This window comes from Phyllobates terribilis, unplaced genomic scaffold, assembly GCF_046119375.1.
Source record: "Phyllobates terribilis strain yellow unplaced genomic scaffold, ASM4611937v1 Scaffold_1__5_contigs__length_1240528914, whole genome shotgun sequence".
NCBI classification, from domain to species: domain Eukaryota; kingdom Metazoa; phylum Chordata; class Amphibia; order Anura; family Dendrobatidae; genus Phyllobates; species Phyllobates terribilis.
This window is the reverse complement of record NW_027362761.1, coordinates 321,082,056-321,102,707: the sequence shown is the minus strand read 5'-3', so window position 1 is coordinate 321,102,707 and position 20,652 is coordinate 321,082,056. Positions and strand designations below refer to the sequence as shown.

General features: G+C 50.7%; 1 protein-coding gene across 1 annotated transcript; it reads right to left on the bottom strand.

The window, feature by feature from the left end:
- Positions 1-9,787: 9,787 nt before the first annotated feature.
- Positions 9,788-19,630, bottom strand: LOC141262725 (uncharacterized). Its single transcript, XM_073676320.1, has 3 exons — positions 18,560-19,630; positions 17,327-17,758; positions 9,788-10,309 (listed from the first exon to the last, which is right to left on the bottom strand). The coding sequence occupies exons 1-3, from the start codon at positions 19,628-19,630 to the stop codon at positions 9,788-9,790; spliced, it is 2,025 nt and encodes a 674-aa protein (XP_073532421.1).
- Positions 19,631-20,652: the final 1,022 nt, after the last annotated feature.

The window sequence follows — 20,652 nt, the reverse complement described above, 5'->3', positions numbered from 1 at the left end:
AAACGGATAAGCTGCTAACAGAACAATTCATAGAAGGTCTGCTGTCTAGCGCCCACAGGGCCCAACTGTGCCTCATGTTCTTTCAGAACCCCGACCTGACCTTTGCCCAATTTAAGGACAGGGCCATAAGGGTTCTCCGTGAATCTGCAACCAGTGGCGCTATAAACCCCCGGTGCCCTCCTCTATGGACCCCGTGGGGGCTGATGCACAGGCCCTGAACCAAGCCTCGTCGAAAGATCTGCACCACCAAGTCCAGGAGCTGACCAGGAGCGTCGCGGCGTTGACCAAGACCGTCCAGGCGTTACAAGTGGACCCGTCAAGACCCATCGAGCTGGCTTCAAGTCCGGAGGATGTCCCGTGGCGTCGACAGAGGAGGATCCCGTCGTTCCGAGGGAGGCCCACAGACCGCTACGCAGAGGATGGACAGCCCATTTGCCGCCGATGCAACCAGCCCGGACACATTTCCAGGTACTGTAATTTAAACGGGTCCAACCTGGGGCAGAGGGCCAACCCCCAGGCATAAGATCACCAGGCCCTTACAATTGGCGTAATAAGTACGTTGGGGGGCGCCCGGTTTTACCCGTGGTGCTGGACGGTATCCCCATGAGCGCCTTGCTGGATACTGGGTCGCAAGTAACCACTATCCCTTATGTACTTTTTAAGCAGTATTGGACTGATGCTGATATCACACGGTATCCAGACAGTAACTTAAGCATCATCGCCAGTAATGGCTTACCCGTGCCATAGATGGGGTTCAAGGAGATGACCATTAAGATTGGTAAAGTTGAACTGCCGGCACAGGGAGTAATTATTGTGGACATTGACCGTCGTGAAAGTCACCCTAAAATAACTGTGGGTACTAACGTGATTGAAAATTGTCTTTCAGAGGTAATTGTAATTCTACAACAGGTGGCGGTGAATGCTAGTTCCAGCCAACAGAGAGTCCTCAACAAGGAGATAAAAGCCCTGATGAGACGGCAGCAGGTAGAACTGTCTGGTGGTGAGATCGGTAGCGTAAGACTGAGTGATCCGTTCCCCATTTCCATGCCTCCCAAAAGCGAAATGATAATCTGGTGTCGGAGTGCAATCGGGTTGAGAGGTAGAGACTACCAAGCCATGGTAGAACCCGTGTACTCAGACAGCAGACCCACCATTTTGACAGCCCGGGGGGTGGTTGATGTCCGTCATGGGAGGGTGCCCATCCGCATCCTCAACATTGGGGAGAGGGAAGTACACTTACCCAGGTACGCTACACTCGCCAAACTGTTTGTTGTTGAACACAAAGTTATCAGGGCTGTGGAACCCTTGCCTCCATCTCCACAGGCGGAGGGTAATGGCTCCCAGAAACAAAAGGAGGACTGGTGCCAGAAACTCCATGTGGGTGCTGACTCCACTCCCCTGCACCAAAAACAAGGAGTCTACCGGGTGGTACAGGAGTACGAGAGAGTCTTTAGTAAGCACCCGCTAGACTTCGGCAGAGTAAAAGGGATAGAACACCACATCCCCACAGGGAGCCACCCACCAATAAAAGAGAGACACAGGCCTGTATCCACTGCACACTATCAGAACGCCAAGGGTATGCTGCGGGAAATGAAAGAAGCTGGGGTCATCAGAGATAGCTGTAGCCCCTGGGCAGCCCCCCTGGTTCTGGTAAAAAAGAAAGACGGCACCATGAGAATGTGCGTGGACTATAGACAAATCAACCGTATCACCCACAAAGACGCATATCCGCTGCCTAGAATAGAGGAGTCTTTAGCCGCACTAAAATCAGCTAACTTCTTTTCTACTTTGGACCTTACTAGCGGGTACTGGCAGGTTCCTGTGGCAGAAGCTGACAAGAAGAAGACCGCCATCACCACCCCGATGGGACTGAGCGAGTTCAACTGTATGCCTTTCGGGCTCTGCAACGCACCAGGGACCTTCCAGCGGTTGATGGAATGCTGTCTAGGGCACCGAAACTTCGAGACGGTCCTCTTTTACCTGGACGACGTGATCGTCTATTCGAAGACCTACGAGGACCATCTCAAGCACCTGGCCGAGGTGTTCGAAGCCCTGGCAGGCTATGGCCTGAAGGTGAAACCATCGAAGTGTCACCTGCTGAAACCAAAGGTCCAGTACCTAGGGCAAGTGGTAAGTGCGGAAGGAGTAGCCCCCGACCCTGACAAGGTCACGGCAATCAAGAGCTGGCCAAGCCCCTTGAACATCAAAGAGGTGAGACAGTTTATCGGGTTGGTAGGCTACTACCGAAGGTTCATCCCCGGGTTCACTAAGATGGCAGCTCCTATGCAGGACCTCCTGATCGGACAGTCTAAGTCCAGAAGTCAAAAGCCACCCTTCAAGTGGGATAAACCGGAAGAGGAGTCCTTCCGCCAGCTAAAGATGGCCCTCACGGGGGATGAGATCCTGGCCTACCCTGATTATGGTCAGCCTTTTATTCTCCACACGGACGCCAGTAATGTGGGACTGGGAGCAGTACTGTCCCAAAACCAACAGGGCAGAGAAAGGGTGATCGCGTACGCCAGACGGAAGCTGAGGCCCACCGAGAGGAACCCGGAGAATTACAGCTCATTCAAGCTAGAATTCTTGGCGGTGGTGTTGGCCGTGACAGAACGCTTCAAGCATTACCTGGCCTCCGCAAAGTTCACCGTGTACACGGACAACAACCCGTTGACACACCTGGACAATGCAAGACTGGGAGCCCTAGAACAGCGGTGGATGGCCCGTCTCTCCAACTATGACTTCGTGATCAAGTACCGGGCCGGCAAAACCAATGCCAACGCTGACGCCCTATCAAGAATGCCTCACTTACCTGAAGGTGATGAAGACCCAGAAGAGCTGGAGGAGGTAAAACTCCCCGCGTTTCACCGGTATGGAGCCGCTCAATACTCCCACCGCGTGAAGGAGGAGGATCTAACAACCGTGATGATCAATCGCCTACCTCACCACAGCTGGGCCGAGACCCAAGATAGTGACCCTGCCATCCGCCTGGTGAAAGATCTGTTGACCCAGGAAGACGCCCGCATGGATCCGGACGCCCCAGAGGAAGCCAAGCAGCTATGGAAGGAGAAGAGCAAGCTGTTCCTCTACGAAGGCAAGTTGTGCAGAAGGATTGTCAGCCACCGGACGCACGAGCTGACCTGGCAAGTCGTGGTCCCAAGGCGGGATGCAGCTATGGTCCTGGGGGCTTACCATGACAGAGCGGGACACTTCGGTTGGAAGAAACTGGAGTTCCTACTAAGAGGAAGGTTCTTTTGGGTCGGCATGAGAGGAGCTGTAGAAAAATGGTGCAGAGACTGTGGCCCTTGTCACCTAAGGAGGAAGGACCGTGCCAGCCAGAAGACACCCTTGAGGCCCATCGTCACCACGCAGCCTCTTGAGCTGGTAGCTCTGGACCATGTCAAATTGGCTCCCAGCCGGTCAGGATACATCTATGCCCTGACAATCGTGGACCACTATTCCCGTTTTCTAGTGGTGGTCCCGGTAAAGGACTTGACAGCCCAAACAGCGGCCAGAGCCTTCCAGCAATACTTCTGCCGTCCACACGGGTATCCGGAACAGGTCCTGACAGACTAGGGTCCAGCGTTCGAGGCTGAAATCTTCCAGGAGTTCTGCAACCTCTATGGCTGTAAGAAGATTCGGACAACGCCTTACCATCCACAAACCAACGGGATGTGTGAGAAGATGAACAATATAGTCATTGATCTCCTGAAGACGTTGCACCTGGAGGAACGCAGCCTGTGGCCAGAAAAACTGCCGGACCTGATAGACTTAAACAATCATATCCCGGTGAACGCTACCAACTGCACCCCGGCTTACCTGATGCGAGCCAGACCAGGTAAGCTGCCCGTAGACCTGGAGATGGGAGTCCTAACACCTGAGGACACCTCCCCGGATGCAGACTGGGATACGGAAAGGCAACTGCAGTACAAGAAGGTACAGGAGAGTGTGGAGAAGAGCTTGGCCCAGGTGAGAGAGAGGCAAGAAAAACTCTTCAACCAACACGCCCCTGCTGGTCCCCTGGAACCTGGTGAGCAGGTCCTGAAGCGGAAGAGAAGGCTACATAAGTTTGACGACCAGTGGGAAAGGGAACCCTACACCGTACTGCAGTCTGACCACGACAACCCGAAGGTGTGCGTGATCACCAAGGACGGAGGGGAAACCACTAGTACCGTGTCCAGAGGCCACCTCAAAAGGTGCCCCGAGCATCTCCATAGTGCAGAAGAGGATCAGAGTGACCTTGAACCCGCAGAGGACAAGGAAGAGATGATCAGCACCGTTCTCAGAGAGTTCCCTCAGTCCTGGACTCGAATAAATGATGCCACAGTGGTACCCGTCCTACATTTCCTGCAACCGACTGCGCAACAACCTGCACCAGAGCCGGAAGGTGAAGAGGAGCAAGCAGTTCCAGAGGCAGAAGAGCCTGTACCAGCAGCCCAGGAGAGTCAACCCTCTGCTGACAGTGAGCCTGCCATGCCTGCGGTAAGCCAAAGGACCCGCAGACAGCTGCCTGCCCTACCTGTACACCCAGCTGGTAGCTGTACCCCTAACGCTAGTGGGGAAAGCCAAGTCGGTCCACCACCAGACAGTGGGTTAAGGAGATCAACCAGGAGCACAAAGGGGCAGATACCCGCTCGCTGGAAAATATAGGGTGCACTAAGATTGTAAATAACCCTGTTGCCAAGTTACATGCATGTTTGGTAATTCTGTGTTTCAGTTTCTTGAAGCTACCGTAAGGCCTCACAGGTTATGGACTTTTTATAACCGGGACCTTGTATGGACTGCGTTCGGAGCCTGACCAAGGAATGAACTAAGGACTTGGGGTAGGACAGACCCCCACCTGGTTAAGGCTCTCCGTTGTATTGGTGATATGGACACCCGGTCACAGACCACACTGTGACCTTAAGAACTCAATCTGTGAGTCACTTGTATACTAATGTTTTATGGTCATGCATATTGTTCTTGTTACTGTTTAGTCAAGGAGTACTAAATTTTACTAGGGGGGAATGTGTCACCCTGGCCTGGATGCCACAAAATGTAATAAAGCTGTGTCTGAGAGCAAGGGGGAGGTTCTCTAGTCAGGGGAACATTAGCATGCAGTACCTCCTGTCTCAGGCCAGTAGGGGGAGCAGGCTGCCCCTATAAAGGCTGGTGCTGGGGGCAGGGTTAGGGAGAACTTGGCGACCTGTCTCAGCACTGAGAAGTGTCCAGAGCAGAGAGGGACAGTTGTATTGCACCTAAGAGGAAGTGTGGCAGGAGGAGAGCCACAAGCCAGAGACAAGAGGCGAAGTGAGCCTGTCTTGGCAGATAAAGGACTTAATTTGCCAGACTTTGGTGTCTGAGGCTGGGAGGATTCCACATCCTACAGCAGATAACCAGTCCGCAGGGGACTGTATATTCCTTGGCCTAAGAAGCCTGGAGGCTCTGCCACAACAGAGGGACCAGTAAAGCCGTACCAGGCCGGGAACAGAAAGGAACCCACGTCGCAGGCCATACAGGCGAGAGTACACGGAAAGCTCGGAAACGTGGGCTGTTACCCTATCAGGAGGAGATAACCAGAAGGAGCGCAGAAAGCACGGTAGGCCTACACCCTCACCCTGACCAGGGCCAATTTCCCCATTGCTCTCAGACATCCAGGTCCCCTCCTAGCCGGGACTGTTTATGGGTCAGTTTACCTGTTTTAGTAAAGGCCCTGGACTGCAACCTGTTGTCTGTGTGCTCCTTCGCGCCTCCAGCACTACCGGTACTGGGACTCTCACCATCACTCCCACCATCCATTATACTGCCCTGGGGCCGCACTCTTCCCGTGGGGAGTCACACTACTCTAGCTGCACACCTCATCAGCCCCAGCGGTCTGCATGCAGCGGCGGTTCCTAATAACCGCGATCCACGGGTGGCGTAGTCGGACATAATCATCAGCGCATAACGGACTACCACTGGCCTGACCACCCTGAGCCACGGAACCGGATTGCCACTACTACTCCCATCGTTCCCCTACTGCCCGGATCCGAGTGCCCCACGGCCCAGGGGGCGAGTCAATATTAATAGCCAGGGAAGGGGCCATGGATACTAGCCCCCTCCACGGCTATTAATATCACCACCGCATCCATAAGATGCACCAAATCTGGCGCTTAGCCTCTGCTCTTCCCACTGCCCTGTAGCGGAGGTGAGTGGGGTAATGGGTCTCACGTCAGCCTTGTATTGGCGGCTGACGTGAAGCCCAGGTTAGTAATGGAGGGCGTCTATAAGATGTCCCCATTACTAACCGCGTAGTAAAATGGTCGCCACTTTTTCAATAAAAGACACGACCAGAATAAAGTATTTTAATGAAATAAAAAACACACGGTTCTACAATTTTTTTTATTACACTCCGTCCGCGAATCACTCGATCATCTGAAAAAAAAGTAAAATAACAAACAACCATATCCTTCACCTGTCCGCCGTCAACTACGTAGTCCACGTACTGCCAACGATTGTCCCATGACGATCCGGGTAACTTCTACAGCAGTGACATCAGCCATCACTGATGTCACTGCTGTAGAAGAGAGCACTGTATACTGACAGGGGTGTAAAATAAGCCCTGTTAGTATACATGCTGCAGGAGGTCACTGGGGTTGATCAGCTGAAGATCAGCTGATTAGCCCCGGTGAGCTTTCCACCCTGGGAACATTCTTGCCAATGTTCCCAGGGTCAGGTGAGCATAAGCTGATTGGTCACATGACCGACCAGCTGATCGCGGGCATCACCAATCAGCTGAGGGTCACCGATCAGCTGAGCGGTCTCGTGACCATCAGCTGATCGCTGACGTCACCGATGAGCTGATGGTCACGTGACTGATCAGCTGATCGGTGACGTCACCGCAGGCCTTGGCAGTTTGGTACACTGCCGGACGCTGGGAGGAAAGGATCCCCGCCGGGGACCAGGAAGACACCGGGGGCTGCTGGACAGGTGAGTATAAGGGTTTTTTACTATTATTTTTACCACGGGCTGGTCAGAGCAGACTACAGCTCCTCCCATCCACGCCGCTCTCGCTGTTATAAGCAGGAGCGGGGGTCGGATGAGAGGAGTTGTAGTCCTCCTCTCCCCACACGGGTACCACCCACACCGCAATTCCGCCGCAAATTTGCGGCCATTGGCTGTAATTGAAACGCAAGAAATCCGCAGGTATATATATTATACCTGCGGGTTTTTTTCGGTTCAATGCAAGTTAATGGGGGCAAATTCACGGCGGGATCACGCAAGAAATGGCCATGCTGCGGTTTTTACCGCAATGGTAATCCGGAGTGGAAATTTCTGCATCATGTGCACAGCACATCCGGATTACCATTGCTACAGCTGGCAGACCTATTACAAGCGTTTTCGCGGCGGGAAAACTGCCGCAAAAACGCATCAAAAAGGCATCGTGTGAACTTAACCTAAGAACACATAGTGTTGGAAACCTGTTCAGTATTACTATTTTTTTGCACCTTCCAACCTTTCATTACACCTATATGGGGTGCTATAACAATGAAATTGTTTTATTTGTTCTAATAAAGTATTGAATTTTATACCGGCGCTGGATCTTCACCTCTGTTCATGCAATAAATATAATACAGAGATCCACATAAAGAAATAGCCATGGGTATTAGATCCTAAAGTGCCAGTGCTGTGCTATAGTATAGGATAAAATTAGCCCTACCGAAAAGTTTAAGCTAAAGTGATCCCACGTTCCATATTAATCTCAATGTAGTATATACAGTACAGACCAGAAGTTTGGACACACCTTCTCATTTAAAGATTTTTCTGTATTTTCATGACTATGAAAATTGTACATTCACACTGAAGGCATCAAAACTATGAATTAACACATGTGGAATTATATACTTAACAAAAAAGTGTGAAACAACTGAAAATATGTCTTATATTCTAGGTTCTTCAAAGTAGCCACCTTTTGCTTTGATGACTGCTTTGCACACTCTTGGCATTCTCTTGATGAGCTTCAAGAGGTAGTCACCGGAAATGGTTTTCCCTTCACAGGTGTGCCCTGTCAGGTTTAATAAGTGAGATTTCTTGCCTTATAAATGGGGTTGGGACCATCAGTTGTGTTGTGCAGAAGTCAGGTGGATACACAGCTGATAGTCCTACTGAATAGACCGTTAGGCTGCTTTTTTCTTGCCATAATACAAATTCTAAGTAAAGAAAAACGAGTGGCCATCATTACTTTAAAAAATGAAGGTCAGTCAGTCCGAAAAATTGGGCAAACTTTGAAAGTGTCCCCAAGTGCAGTTGCAAAAACTATCAAGCGCTACAAAGAAACTGGCTCACTTGAGGACCGCCCCAGGAAAGGAAGACCAAGAGTTACCTCTGCTTCTGAGGATAAGTTTATCCGAGTCACCAGCCTCAGAAATCGCAGGTTAACAGCAGCTCAGATTAGAGACCAGGTCAATGCCACACAAAGGAGACTTTGTGCAGCAGGCCTTCATGGTAAAATAGCTGCTAGGAAACCACTGCTAAGGACAGGCAACAAGCAGAAGAGACTTGTTTGGGCTAAAGAACACAAGGAATGGACATTAGACCAGTGGAAATCTGTGCTTTGGTCTGATGAGTCCAAATTTGAGATCTTTGGTTCCAACCACCGTGTCTTTGTGCGACGCAGAAAAGGTGAACGGATGGACTCTACATGCCTGGTTCCCACCGTGAAGCATGGAGGAGGAGGTGTGATGGTGTGGGGGTGCTTTGCTGGTGACACTGTTGGGGATTTATTCAAAATTGAAGGCATACTGAACCAGCATGGCTACCACAGTATCTTGCAGCGGCATGCTATTCCATCCGGTTTGCGTTTAGTTGGACCATCATTTATTTTTCAACAGGACAATGACTCCAAACACACCTCCAGGCTGTGTAAGGGCTATTTGACCAAGAAGGAGAGTGATGGGGTGCTACACCAGATTCCCTGGCCTCCACAGTCACCAGACCTGAACCCAATCGAGATGGTTTGGGGTGAGCTGGACCGCAGAGTGAAGGCAAAAGGGCCAACAAGTGCTAAGCATCTCTGGAAACTCCTTCAAGATTGTTGGAAGACCATTTCTGGTGACTACCACTTGAAGCTCATCAAGAGAATGCCAAGAGTGTGCAAAGCAGTCATCAAAGCAAAAGGTGGCTACTTTGAAGAACCTAGAATATAAGACATATTTTCAGTTGTTTCACACTTTTTTGTTAAGTATATAATTCCACATGTGTTAATTCATAGTTTTGATGCCTTCAGTGTGAATGTACAATTTTCACAGTCATGAAAATACAGAAAAATCTTTAAATGAGGTGTGTCCAAACTTTTGGTCTGTACTGTATATCTATACATTTAGAATGAATGCGTTACCTAAGAGGTCTCAGGCTCCTTGTCCCACGCCCCCAGAAAAAGTGAGGTGAACCGCTGTTAGGGTAATGGGACATGAAGCCTGAGACCTCTTAGGTGACAAATTAATTATAGGTAATTTACCCTTTATATGTATTACTAGCTGTACTACCCGGCTTCGCCCGGGTTAATAACTGCTGTTAGCAAAATAGAATGTGTTAACAAAAATTTATTCTCCACACAAAAACCACAAAACAAATCGATAGAAATGTAATTATTAAAAGGCAAAAACTAAGCTAATAGAAGCATTTCACAACATATATTTCAACACCAGAGATATTCCACACAGATTTAACTAAATTGGCCAAGTAATGTGAAGTAATCTTCTACTCCTTATTTGAGAGCCTTTTGATAAACGACATTCTTAGTTCTTCCTTCAGGTGCAAACACGAACAGATTTTAGGCTGTTCCAACTCTTGAACAGGCCACATAAAGTTGACCATGAGAAAAGCATGGAGATTGTAAATCGATTCCAACTACTTTCAAGGACTGTCCCTGAGCCTTGTTGATGGACATAGGAAATGCCAGTCGAACAGGAAACTGGAGGCGTTTAAAATCAAAAGGCAAATCAGATGGAATGAGAGGAATTGTTGGAATGAAAACATCTTCTCCTGTGGCACATCCTGTCAAAATGGTTGCCTCAATTACATGTGGAAACAGGTTCTTAATCAAGAGTCTTGTTCCATTACACAGCTTTGGTGGATCCAAATTTCTCAATAGCCAAATAGGTGCTCCAGGTTTTAGAAAGAGGTTGTGAAGAGGAAGTCCTTGTGGCTCCAAGGAATTGAGGAACTCAGTTGGATAAAATAATACTTGAGCAGGGTCTATTACTGTATCCACTGACTTGTAGGTTGTGCACACACCTGGAAGGAGATTTAGAATTTGAAGATTGATCTTGTTGACACTGTCATTTTTGGGAGCTAGAATAGCCCTTTTACACAGCCAGCCAGAATTTTTGAAGTGGAGTTGAATGTTTGGAAAAACCTTTGCTTTCAACTCCTCAATGGAAGTCACAAATGTAGCGCCGGCGTCCCTGCCCTCTGCTAGGCAGGGACGCTGTTCCCCTCACCCCTCTGCTCCGAGCCCGGCGTCCTCCTCCCGCTCTGCTGGCAGTGCGCGCTCCTTCCCGGCCACTGTGCTTAGGGCGCGCGCTCCCTCCCTCTTAAAGGGGCCGCGCGCGCCGTCCTAAGGAGTCCCCGGCCAATGGCCGGAGGACTTCACCATATATAAGGCACCTCCTCCAAAATGGAGGTGTCCGAGCAATGTTGTTGCACTGTTCACTACTCTGCTTCAGCCCTCAGGTCCCGTTGCCAGTTACCTGCCAGTTACCTGCCAGAATCCTGCCAGTTTGCTGTCTGTTTCCTGCCTGACATTCCTCCTACCTGCTTGCTAGCCTGAGGTCTGACGGTCTGCCTTCCTACTCCTGTCAGTCTGTCTATGGACCAGCTTGCCCGCTCACCTGGGAGCGCACATCTGCTACCTGCCTGCTAGCCTACCTGGAGGCTCCGCCGTCACGTGCTGTGACCACCTGCCATTCCAGAGACTCCTGCCCGCTCACCTGGGAGCGCACATCTGCTACCTGCCTGCTTGCCTACCTGGAGGCTCCGCCGTCACGTGCTGTGACCACCTGCCATTCCAGAGACTGCTGCCCGCTCACCTGGGAGCGCTCATCTGCTGCCTGTCTGTTGGCCTACCTGGAGGCTCCGCCGTCACGTGCTGTGACCACCTGCCATTCCAGAGACTCCTGCCCGCTCACCTGGGAGCGCTCATCTGCTGCCTGTCTGTTGGCCTACCTGGAGGCTCCGCTGTCACATGCTGTGACCACCCGTTTATCCAGAGACTCTCGCTTGCTCACCTGGGAGCACACATCTACCATCCGCCTGCTAGCCTACCTGGAGGCTCAGCCATCACAGGTCGTACCTACCCTTTACCCAGAGACTGCCCCGGTCACTTGCCGTGACCTCCTGCCCGTTCATCCAGAGACTGCCCCGGTCACTTGCCGTGTCCTCCTGCCCGTTCATCCAGAGACTACCCCGGTCACTTGCCGTGACCTCCAGCCCGTTCACCCAGAGACTGTCCCGGTCACCTGCTGTGACTGCCTGCCCGTCTTCCCTGGTCGCCACCCGCTCCCTTACAAGGACCGCCCCCTTGTATAGTAGCTCAGAGGTTCCGCCTCCCAGACCCGTTACAGTTTGCTCGGGCCATGGAACCCGGTGGCACCCAAGCTCCCTCACTCTCGGACCTGTGTCATGAACTGTCCCGTCAGAGGTCCCAACAGGAGTCCATCCTGGGTCACCTGCGGAATGTCAATTCTCGCCTGGACACTCTGACTGCTCCACCAGCAACCACCGCCAGTGCCATGACTCGTAATCCGGCAGCTCCGCTGCCCACCAATACTATGGTATCCTACCCCGGACCCCGGCTTTCTGCACCTCCTCGCTTCGGAGGCGACTCCGCTCAGGCTCGGGGCTTTATAAATCAGTGCACCCTGCACTTTGAACTCCTGTCCCACCAGTTTAACTCCGACCGGGCCAAAATTGCCTTCATCATGTCCCATCTCACCGGGGAGGCCCTGGCCTGGCTAAATCCTCTATGGGAGAGAGGAGACCCCCTGTTGTCCGACTTGCCTGCCTTTCTCAAGGCTTTCCGGAAAGTCTTCGACGAACCTGGACGGAAGACCTCATCCGCATCATCTCTGCTACGCCTCCGTCAGGGAAGTCTCACCGTGGGCCAATATGCCATACGGTTCCGTACCCTTGCCTCGGAGCTGGTCTGGGATAACGACGCTCTGGTATCTGTCTTCTGGGAGGGTCTGTCCGGCCGTATTAAAGATGAACTTGCCGGTCGAGACATTCCTACCACTCTCGATGACCTAATAACTCTTGCCACCCGGATTGACCTACGGTTCCAGGAGCGTGCCAAAGAAGTCACCCGTGAGAGGAGGTTCCCACGTCTAGCTCCTACTTTTCAGAAATCCGTCACTCCCTCCGTTTCTCCCCAGGTACACTCTCCTGAGCCTATGCAGGTCGACCAGACCAAGATGGTCAAAACCCGTCAGGACTTACGCCGTGCCGAAGGGAGCTGCTTCTACTGTGGCAGTAAGGAGCACCGGATCCGTACCTGCCCGGAGAGGTCGGGAAACGCCTGTGTCTAGGTTCGCTCAGAGAGGTCGACCTAGACAAGAATAAATCCTCTCCATCTCTGCTGCTGTCAGTCTCAATAATCTGCGGGGAGAATCGTTTTTTCGAACTAGCCCAACTTGACTCTGGAGCGGCCGGGAATCTTATTTCACAGGCCCTGGTAGAAAAATACAGCATTCCCACCAAACCTCTGGCTATACCATTATCTGTCGCTGCTGTGGATGGGGGTCTCTTACCACGTCCCATCCAACTCATCACCGAATCCGTAACTCTGCAGGTGGGAATGCTGCATTCTGAGAGCATCTCTTTTCATGTTCTGCCTGGACTCTCTCACGCCCTCTTACTAGGTCTACCTTGGCTCCAGAGACATTCACCCGTGCTTGACTGGCAGACCGGAGAAGTCCTTCGCTGGGGACAGGACTGTCATAAGACTTGTTTGGTTCCTGTTCATCCCGCCCGTCCTTCTCCTACCCCAACTAATCTACCTGGACTTCCGATTCCCTATTGGTCATTTGCTGATGTCTTTAATAAAAAGGAGGCAGAGACATTACCCCCTCATAGACCATACGACTGTCCTATCGACCTGTTACCCGGTGCTACGCCTCCCCGTGGGCGTATTTACCCATTGTCCGCTGCTGAGACCCGGTCGATGTCCGAATATATTGAGGAGAATTTGGCCAGGGGATTCATCCGGAAATCTACCTCCCCGGCGGGAGCAGGCTTCTTTTTCGTCAAAAAGAAGGACGGCTCTCTCCGTCCCTGTATAGACTATAGAGGCCTTAACCAGATCACGGTGAAGAATAAGTACCCCCTTCCGCTCATTCCAGAATTATTTGATCGTCTGAGGGGGGCTAGAATCTTCACCAAACTGGACCTCCGTGGGGCGTACAACCTGGTCCGTATCCGTCAAGGGGATGAATGGAAGACTGCATTCAACACCCGGGACGGCCACTATGAATATCTGGTAATGCCCTTTGGTCTCTGTAACGCTCCTGCCGTCTTTCAAGAGTTGGTCAATGACATCTTCCGGGACCTTCTCTACTCCTGCGTAGTGGTGTACCTGGACGACATCTTGGTCTTCTCTCCGGATCTCCAGACTCACCGGAGAGACGTTCGTCAGGTCCTGCTCAGGCTCAGGCAGAATCACCTCTTCGCTAAATATGAGAAGTGCCTCTTTGAGCAGACCTCGCTTCCGTTTTTGGGCTACATTATTTCTCAGACCGGACTACGAATGGATCCAGAGAAACTGTCTGCCATCGAGAAATGGCCTCGACCGGAGGGGTTGAAGGCCATTCAGCGGTTCCTGGGCTTCGCCAACTACTACTGCCTCTTCATACCGCACTTCTCTTCCCGGACTGCCCCAATTTCCGCGCTCACCCGTAAGGGCACTAATCCCAGAGAGTGGCCGCCCGAAGCAGAGGAGGCCTTTCTTTCCTTAAAACAGGCCTTCTCTTCCGCCCCGGTGCTGCATCGCCCAGATGGCAACAAGCAGTTCTTCCTGGAGGTTGACGCCTCCTCCTCTGGAGCCGGAGCGGTACTTACCCAAAAATCATCTTCCGGGAGAATGGTAACTTGTGGCTTCTTCTCCAAACTCTTCTCCTCTTCTGAGCGCAACTATTCCATTGGAGATCGAGAGTTATTGGCCATCAAGCTGGCATTGGAGGAGTGGCGTTACCTGCTCGAAGGGGCTCTTCACCCGGTAATAATTTACACTGACCACAAGAACTTGGCTTACCTCCAGCATGCCCAGAGACTTAACCCGCGCCAAGCTCGGCGGTCCTTGTCTTTTGCTCGCTTTGATTTTATTCTTCATTTTCGCCCGGCTGACAAAAACATCAAGGCGGACGCCTTATTCCGATCCTTTCTGGTGTCTGATCTCGAGGAAGAACCGAAACACATCATCGATCCCGCCAGAGTAATGCAGGTGGCTCCCGTGAGTCTAAATCGTCTCCCTCCCGGTAAGACGTTCGTATCAGTACCTTATCGGGAGAAGATCCTACACTGGGGTCACTCGTCTAAACTAGCTGGCCACGCCGGTCAGAAAAAGACCCTCCAGCTTATTACCCGGCACTACTGGTGGCCTACCCTGCACAAGGACGTAATAGACTTTGTTTCAGCCTGTGTGTCCTGCGCCCGCAACAAGGTTCCGAGACATCTGCCAGCCGGTCGCCTCCTTCCGCTCCCAGTACCTGCTGCCCCCTGGCAGCATATAGCAATGGACTTTATAACTGATCTCCCCGTCTCTGCCGGTTGTACGGTCATTTGGGTGGTCGCTGACCGCTTTTCCAAGATGGCTCATTTCGTTCCCCTGCCAGGCCTCCCGTCTGCACCCGAGCTGGCTAAAGACTTTATCCACCACATCTTCCGTCTTCATGGCCTGCCCCTCCACATCGTGTCGGATCGTGGGGTACAGTTCACCTCACGCTTCTGGAGAGCCACTTGTAAACTGCTAGACGTCACCCTGGACTTCTCCTCCGCTTACCACCCACAGTCTAATGGTCAAGTGGAGCGGATCAATCAGAACCTGACCAGTTACCTCCGGCACTATGTTAATGCCCACCATTCAGACTGGATCTCCTGCCATGGGCCGAATTTTCTTACAACAATCACGAGAGCGAATCTTCCTCCAAATCCCCATTTTTTGTAGTCTTCGGTCAGCATCCTCGGATCCCATTTCCCGTCTCCACCTCGGTGGACAATCCGGCTGCGGAATCTCTTGTTAACAAATTTTCCTCCATATGGGAGAGTACCCGATCCGCACTCCTTCTGTCATCCGAGCGTATGAAAAGACATGCTGACAAAAAACGTCTGGATCCTCCTCAATTCCGTCCAGGGGATAAGGTCTGGCTCTCGTCCAAGTATGTCCGGCTCAAGATTCCTTCCTATAAGTTAGGGCCTCGGTTCATCGGTCCTCTGGAGGTCATCAGTCAGATCAACCCGGTGGCCTATAAATTGAAACTCCCGGCCAACTTGCGGATCCCTAACTCCTTCCATGTGTCTCTCCTCAAACCTGTGGTACTTAACTCTTTTTCCAAGTCTACAGGTACGCCTCCTGCTCCGGTTTCCGCTGAAAACGAATTTGAGGTAGAGAACATTCTGGCCACCAAAAGGGTAAGAGGGAAGACCTTTTTTCAAGTAGATTGGAAGGGGTTTGGTCCTGAAGAGAGTACGTGGGAGCCCCGGGAGAACATCCATGCCCCTCTCATCCTAGCTAAATTTCTCTCTGGCCTAAAAAAGGGGGGGGGGGGTACTGTAGCGCCGGCGTCCCTGCCCTCTGCTAGGCAGGGACGCTGTTCCCCTCACCCCTCTGCTCCGAGCCCGGCGTCCTCCTCCCGCTCTGCTGGCAGCGCGCGCTCCTTCCCGGCCACTGTGCTTAGGGCGCGCGCGCGCCGTCCTAAGGAGTCCCCGGCCAATGGCCGGAGGACTTCACCATATATAAGGCACCTCCTCCAAAATGGAGGTGCCCGAGCAATGTTGTTGCACTGTTCACTACTCTGCTTCAGCCCTCAGGTCCCGTTGCCAGTTACCTGCCAGAATCCTGCCAGTTTGCTGTCTGTTTCCTGCCTGACATTCCTCCTACCTGCTTGCTAGCCTGAGGTCCGACGGTCTGCCTTCCTACTCCTGTCAGTCTGTCTATGGACCAGCTTGCCCGCTCACCTGGGAGCGCACATCTGCTACCTGCCTGCTAGCCTACCTGGAGGCTCCGCCGTCACGTGCTGTGACCACCTGCCATTCCAGAGACTCCTGCCCGCTCACCTGGGAGCGCACATCTGCTACCTGCCTGCTTGCCTACCTGGAGGCTCCGCTGTCACGTGCTGTGACCACCTGCCATTCCAGAGACTCCTGCCCGCTCACCTGGGAGCGCTCATCTGCTGCCTGTCTGTTGGCCTACCTGGAGGCTCCGCCGTCACGTGCTGTGACCACCTGCCATTCCAGAGACTCCTGCCCGCTCACCTGGGAGCGCTCATCTGCTGCCTGTCTGTTGGCCTACCTGGAGGCTCCGCTGTCACATGCTGTGACCACCCGTTTATCCAGAGACTCTCGCTTGCTCACCTGGGAGCACACATCTACCATCCGCCTGCTAGCCTACCTGGAGGCTCAGCCATCACAGGTCGTACCTACCCTTTACCCAGAGACTGCCCCGGTCACTTGCCGTGACCTCCTGCCCGTTCATCCAGAGACTGCCCCGGTCACTTGCCGTGTCCTCCTGCCCGTTCATCCAGAGACTACCCCGGTCACTTGCCGTGACCTCCAGCCCGTTCACCCAGAGACTGTCCCGGTCACCTGCTGTGACTGCCTGCCCGTCTTCCCTGGTCGCCACCCGCTCCCTTACAAGGACCGCCCCCTTGTATAGTAGCTCAGAGGTTCCGCCTCCCAGACCCGTTACAACAAAGCAACAAAAGTTGCTTGGGAAGGTGATCTGTCCAGTGGTTGAGTTTACTGGTTCCTTGCCATCTCCAATAGTCAACAGCTGGCTCGAAAACAGTCCAGCAGAAACATCGCCTGTCATGTAGACCCTCATGTTTGTGTTCAGTGACATTTTCTTTACTTTCCTCCAAAGGTACGATGCTTTGAGACAGGCATTCAGTTCGTCAGCAGGGGTTGATCTTGGAATAACAGGTAGTGTTTGGCGGAAGTCACCTGCCAAAACAACAACTACTCCTCCCATGATATATTTGTTGCTACGCAGGTCTTGCAGCAGTCTGTCCACTGCTTCCAGAGCCCTTTTGTGTGACATAGTGCATTCATCCCAAATGATGACACTGCATTTTTGAAGCAATTTGGCCTGTCCTGATACCTTGGCAATATTACACACGGGGCTGTCACTATGAGACAGGTTAAGTGGTAGTTTGAATGTCGAATGTGCTGTCCTGCCACCTTTTAAAAGCGTAGCTGCAATTCCAGATGATGCCACGGCAAGTGCAATCTTTTTTTGTTGTCGAAATTTTGCCAGGAGCAAGTTGATTACAAATGTCTTTCCTGTTCCACCTGGAGCATCAATGAAGACAATCCCACCTTTGTTGGTTTCACTGAAACTTAAAATGTAGTTATAGGCGTCCCTTTGATCTGGTACCAATATTGGCTCGTTCTGAGACACAAATGCTGTCAGTTCATCAATATTGTAGTTTGTTTCTAGGAAAATCTCCCTACACATTTGGATGCCTTCAGGATTTCTTATTGGAGCAGGCAAACCAAGCAACTGTAAGGCTTTTCCTGACATTGCTATGCACTGATCTTCAAGGAGCATTAAAGTTTCATTGAACATTTCCTCAGTGAAGTTGATAAGTTGCTGAGGATTTTCCCTTCTAATCTGCATGAGGATGTCCTCACTGAGATCAGTTTTGTACTTTGTCCAAATCTCAAGAGGATTTGAAATGCTACAGGTTGTTAGAATAATAGCAAAGAGGTGTCTTAGTCGCTTTGGGGTTTGTGTGGCTGCAGCTTCACTGAGGGTCATGTCCCAGTGTCCATCATTTTCCAAAAGTCCTTTTCTTTGGCAAGCTTCCCTGAATGTTTCACACACATGGCCTCCGACGGTCTTCAGGTCAGAAAATGATGTAGGGCCTTTGACAACATGAAGTAACATGAGCAGGTAGAAGCACTCTGCATTTGACGGATGAACAGTGTAGACGCGACCAAGAGTATCAGTTGCTTTCACCCCTGGATAGCCTTCAATATCAAGCCCCCGTTTCCTCCGTTCCAGTGTTTTTCTGGAGAGATTCCAAGTGTAGTACTTTGGTAAATCACAGTATTGTTTTTGCAAAAGGGTCTTGTTGACACAGCTCAAAAAATGCCAAGAGGGTGGTCTTAGGTGGTGTTAGGACCTAGTGCTGCAAGTTTGCTGGGTTAAAGTAAATTGTCTGTCCATTTTCCAAGTGCACACTCAGATGCACAACTGGTGGGTAGCGCTCATGAATGGAGAATCCTAGTATTCTCCAAACAGCTTCATTGCTGCTTATGTACAGTACCAGCCCATCTGGAATGCCTCCACTTCACCAATAATAGGTCCATTTTTGTGGAGTTAAAAAACTGCTTGATCACTTCCTTTGTGGACATATTTGCAGATATACTTGATTGATTTCACAGAGTGGCAAGATTCGACATTTATGTGGGCCTGGAAGATTTTTGAGACCAAAGGGTTGTAAGGCACTACCCACCTGTTGTCAATTTCTATCTCTTGGAGTGATGATCCAACACGCATTTTGAGCTTTGCTATGAAACCACCATCCCCTGGCTTTCTTCTTCGGTAGACTGGATATCCATCTTGTCCTGTTTGGGTTTCTTGGACCAGGGATCGTGGGTAATGCTTTGAACACCTGCCATCAATCATACAGGGAGAATTTTTGTTCAGACTCCCACACGGACCATGGATCATGTTTTTTGAGATGGTGTCAAACAGCAATGGGTCAATCTGAGGGTCTGGCAATTCGGCACTGATGATATTGTCAATTTCGGTAGGCTGTATTTTTTGCTTCAGCCAAATCAAGATATGGGCGTGAGGAAGGCCTCTTTTTTGCCATTCAACTGAATACATCCAGCACTGCGTCTCACCATAAATATGTGATTTTGTGATGAGTTTAGTCATTTTTGAAAGTTTCCGTTTGAAAACCCGAGCAATAAGGTCATGGCGATTCACTGTTTTTTGGCCCGGCAACAGGTGCCCTCCAATTTCCTCCCAGGCAGGATTGCAAGTAAAGGTGATGAAAAGATCTGGACGACCATACTTTCTCACATAAGTCATTGCATCCTGTGTGTATTCATGCATGTGTCGTGGGCTTCCAGTGACAGTTGATAGAAGAATAACCATTTTCCCCAACTCTTTTGGATCAGCATCATTTGCAACAGCATCTCTAAGGTGAATATATTCCTCTGCCCTGAGCTTCTTTTGGTTTAGTCGGATATATAAAAGACGTTCACTCTCAATCTTTGCATACATGTCAACAATAAATTGGTGGAAGAGGTGTTTGCATTTCAAGATGTGATTTTCCTCTGCAAATCTTGTCATGATCCTATATGCATTGAAGTCCACGGCAGACACTTTTTTTTCCTGAAGGGTTGCCTGTTGTAGGATCTGTCTGAGGTATTCCAAAGTGATAGCCATCCTGTCCCTGCCAAAAGATAATTGGATATTGCAGAGCATCATAGGACCTGTGAGTTTCTGCTACTCGTTTCAAACTATTGTTCCTTTTCTGAAGCACAATGTCACGGCTTTGAAAATCATTACCTACAATCAAGATGGCTACCTCATCAAATGTGGGACCATTGAAACGTCGCTGATGTTCACCTTGTGGTGTTTTGTCAGCTGGAATGACAACCTTGTAATCGTCATTTGGCATGCATTCAAGTGCAGTCTTGAAAAGTTGAACATATAGATTGTTGGAGTGAAGGAACTGCTGCAAAATAGTGACAATATCAAGGCGAGTGTTAGGAATTAAAGAGCATCTCCGCTGAGCCTCTGCTTCTGCATTTCCCATAAAGAAGAGTTGAAAAAATTGAGGTTTTTCTCCTTGTAATGGAAGCAGTGAGCCAATTGAGTGGTAAACCTGTCCTTGAACTTTAAATGTCGGCATAAATCCTGTTGTAAACATTTCTTTTGTTGCACCAAATGATGTCATTTGGAAGCAGGAGTTGTACTTCCTAATGTTGTCCAAGAAATGCTTTGATATTGTACTGGTACCTGTCATCAGAGACTTTAGGGGATCTAGTGGTGACAGGAGAGGTGGAAGTTTTATCTTGCCATTTGCACAGCATAAACTTGGCGGTTCATCTTTCCATTTCAGGGCACTGCAGTACATGCAGACCATATCCATTTTTCCTATCTGAACTTTAGGATTATCCTGATAGTTTATGTCTGACTGGTAACAGAAGGCAGCATGTTTCAAATCTCCAACCATTTCCTGTGCCCTGGTGGAAGAAATAGCAATTCTCTTAGTGGCAAGTCGGCCTTCTCTCTGCTGAGATGACTCATTGGCCCTTAAGGAAGCAGCTCTTCTTCTCTTATCTGCAAGCCTCGCTTCCCTCTCCTCAGAAAGTTCATTGGCTCTTGAGGAAGCAGTTCTTGTTCTCTTGTCTGCAATCCTCGCTTCCCTCTCCTCAGAAAGTTCAATGGCCCTTGAGGAAGCA

Coding starts and splice junctions, on each gene's coding strand:
- LOC141262725 (XM_073676320.1), bottom strand. CDS start 19,630: ATGGCTATCACTTTGGAATACCTCAGACAGATCCTACAACAGGCAACC. Junction 17,759..18,559: donor ACAAAGGAAGTGATCAAGCA/GTTTTTTAACTC, acceptor CTTGAAGATCAG/TGCATAGCAATGTCAGGAAA. Junction 10,310..17,326: donor CCGTGTGTAATATTGCCAAG/GTATCAGGACAG, acceptor AGGGCTATTCTA/GCTCCCAAAAATGACAGTGT.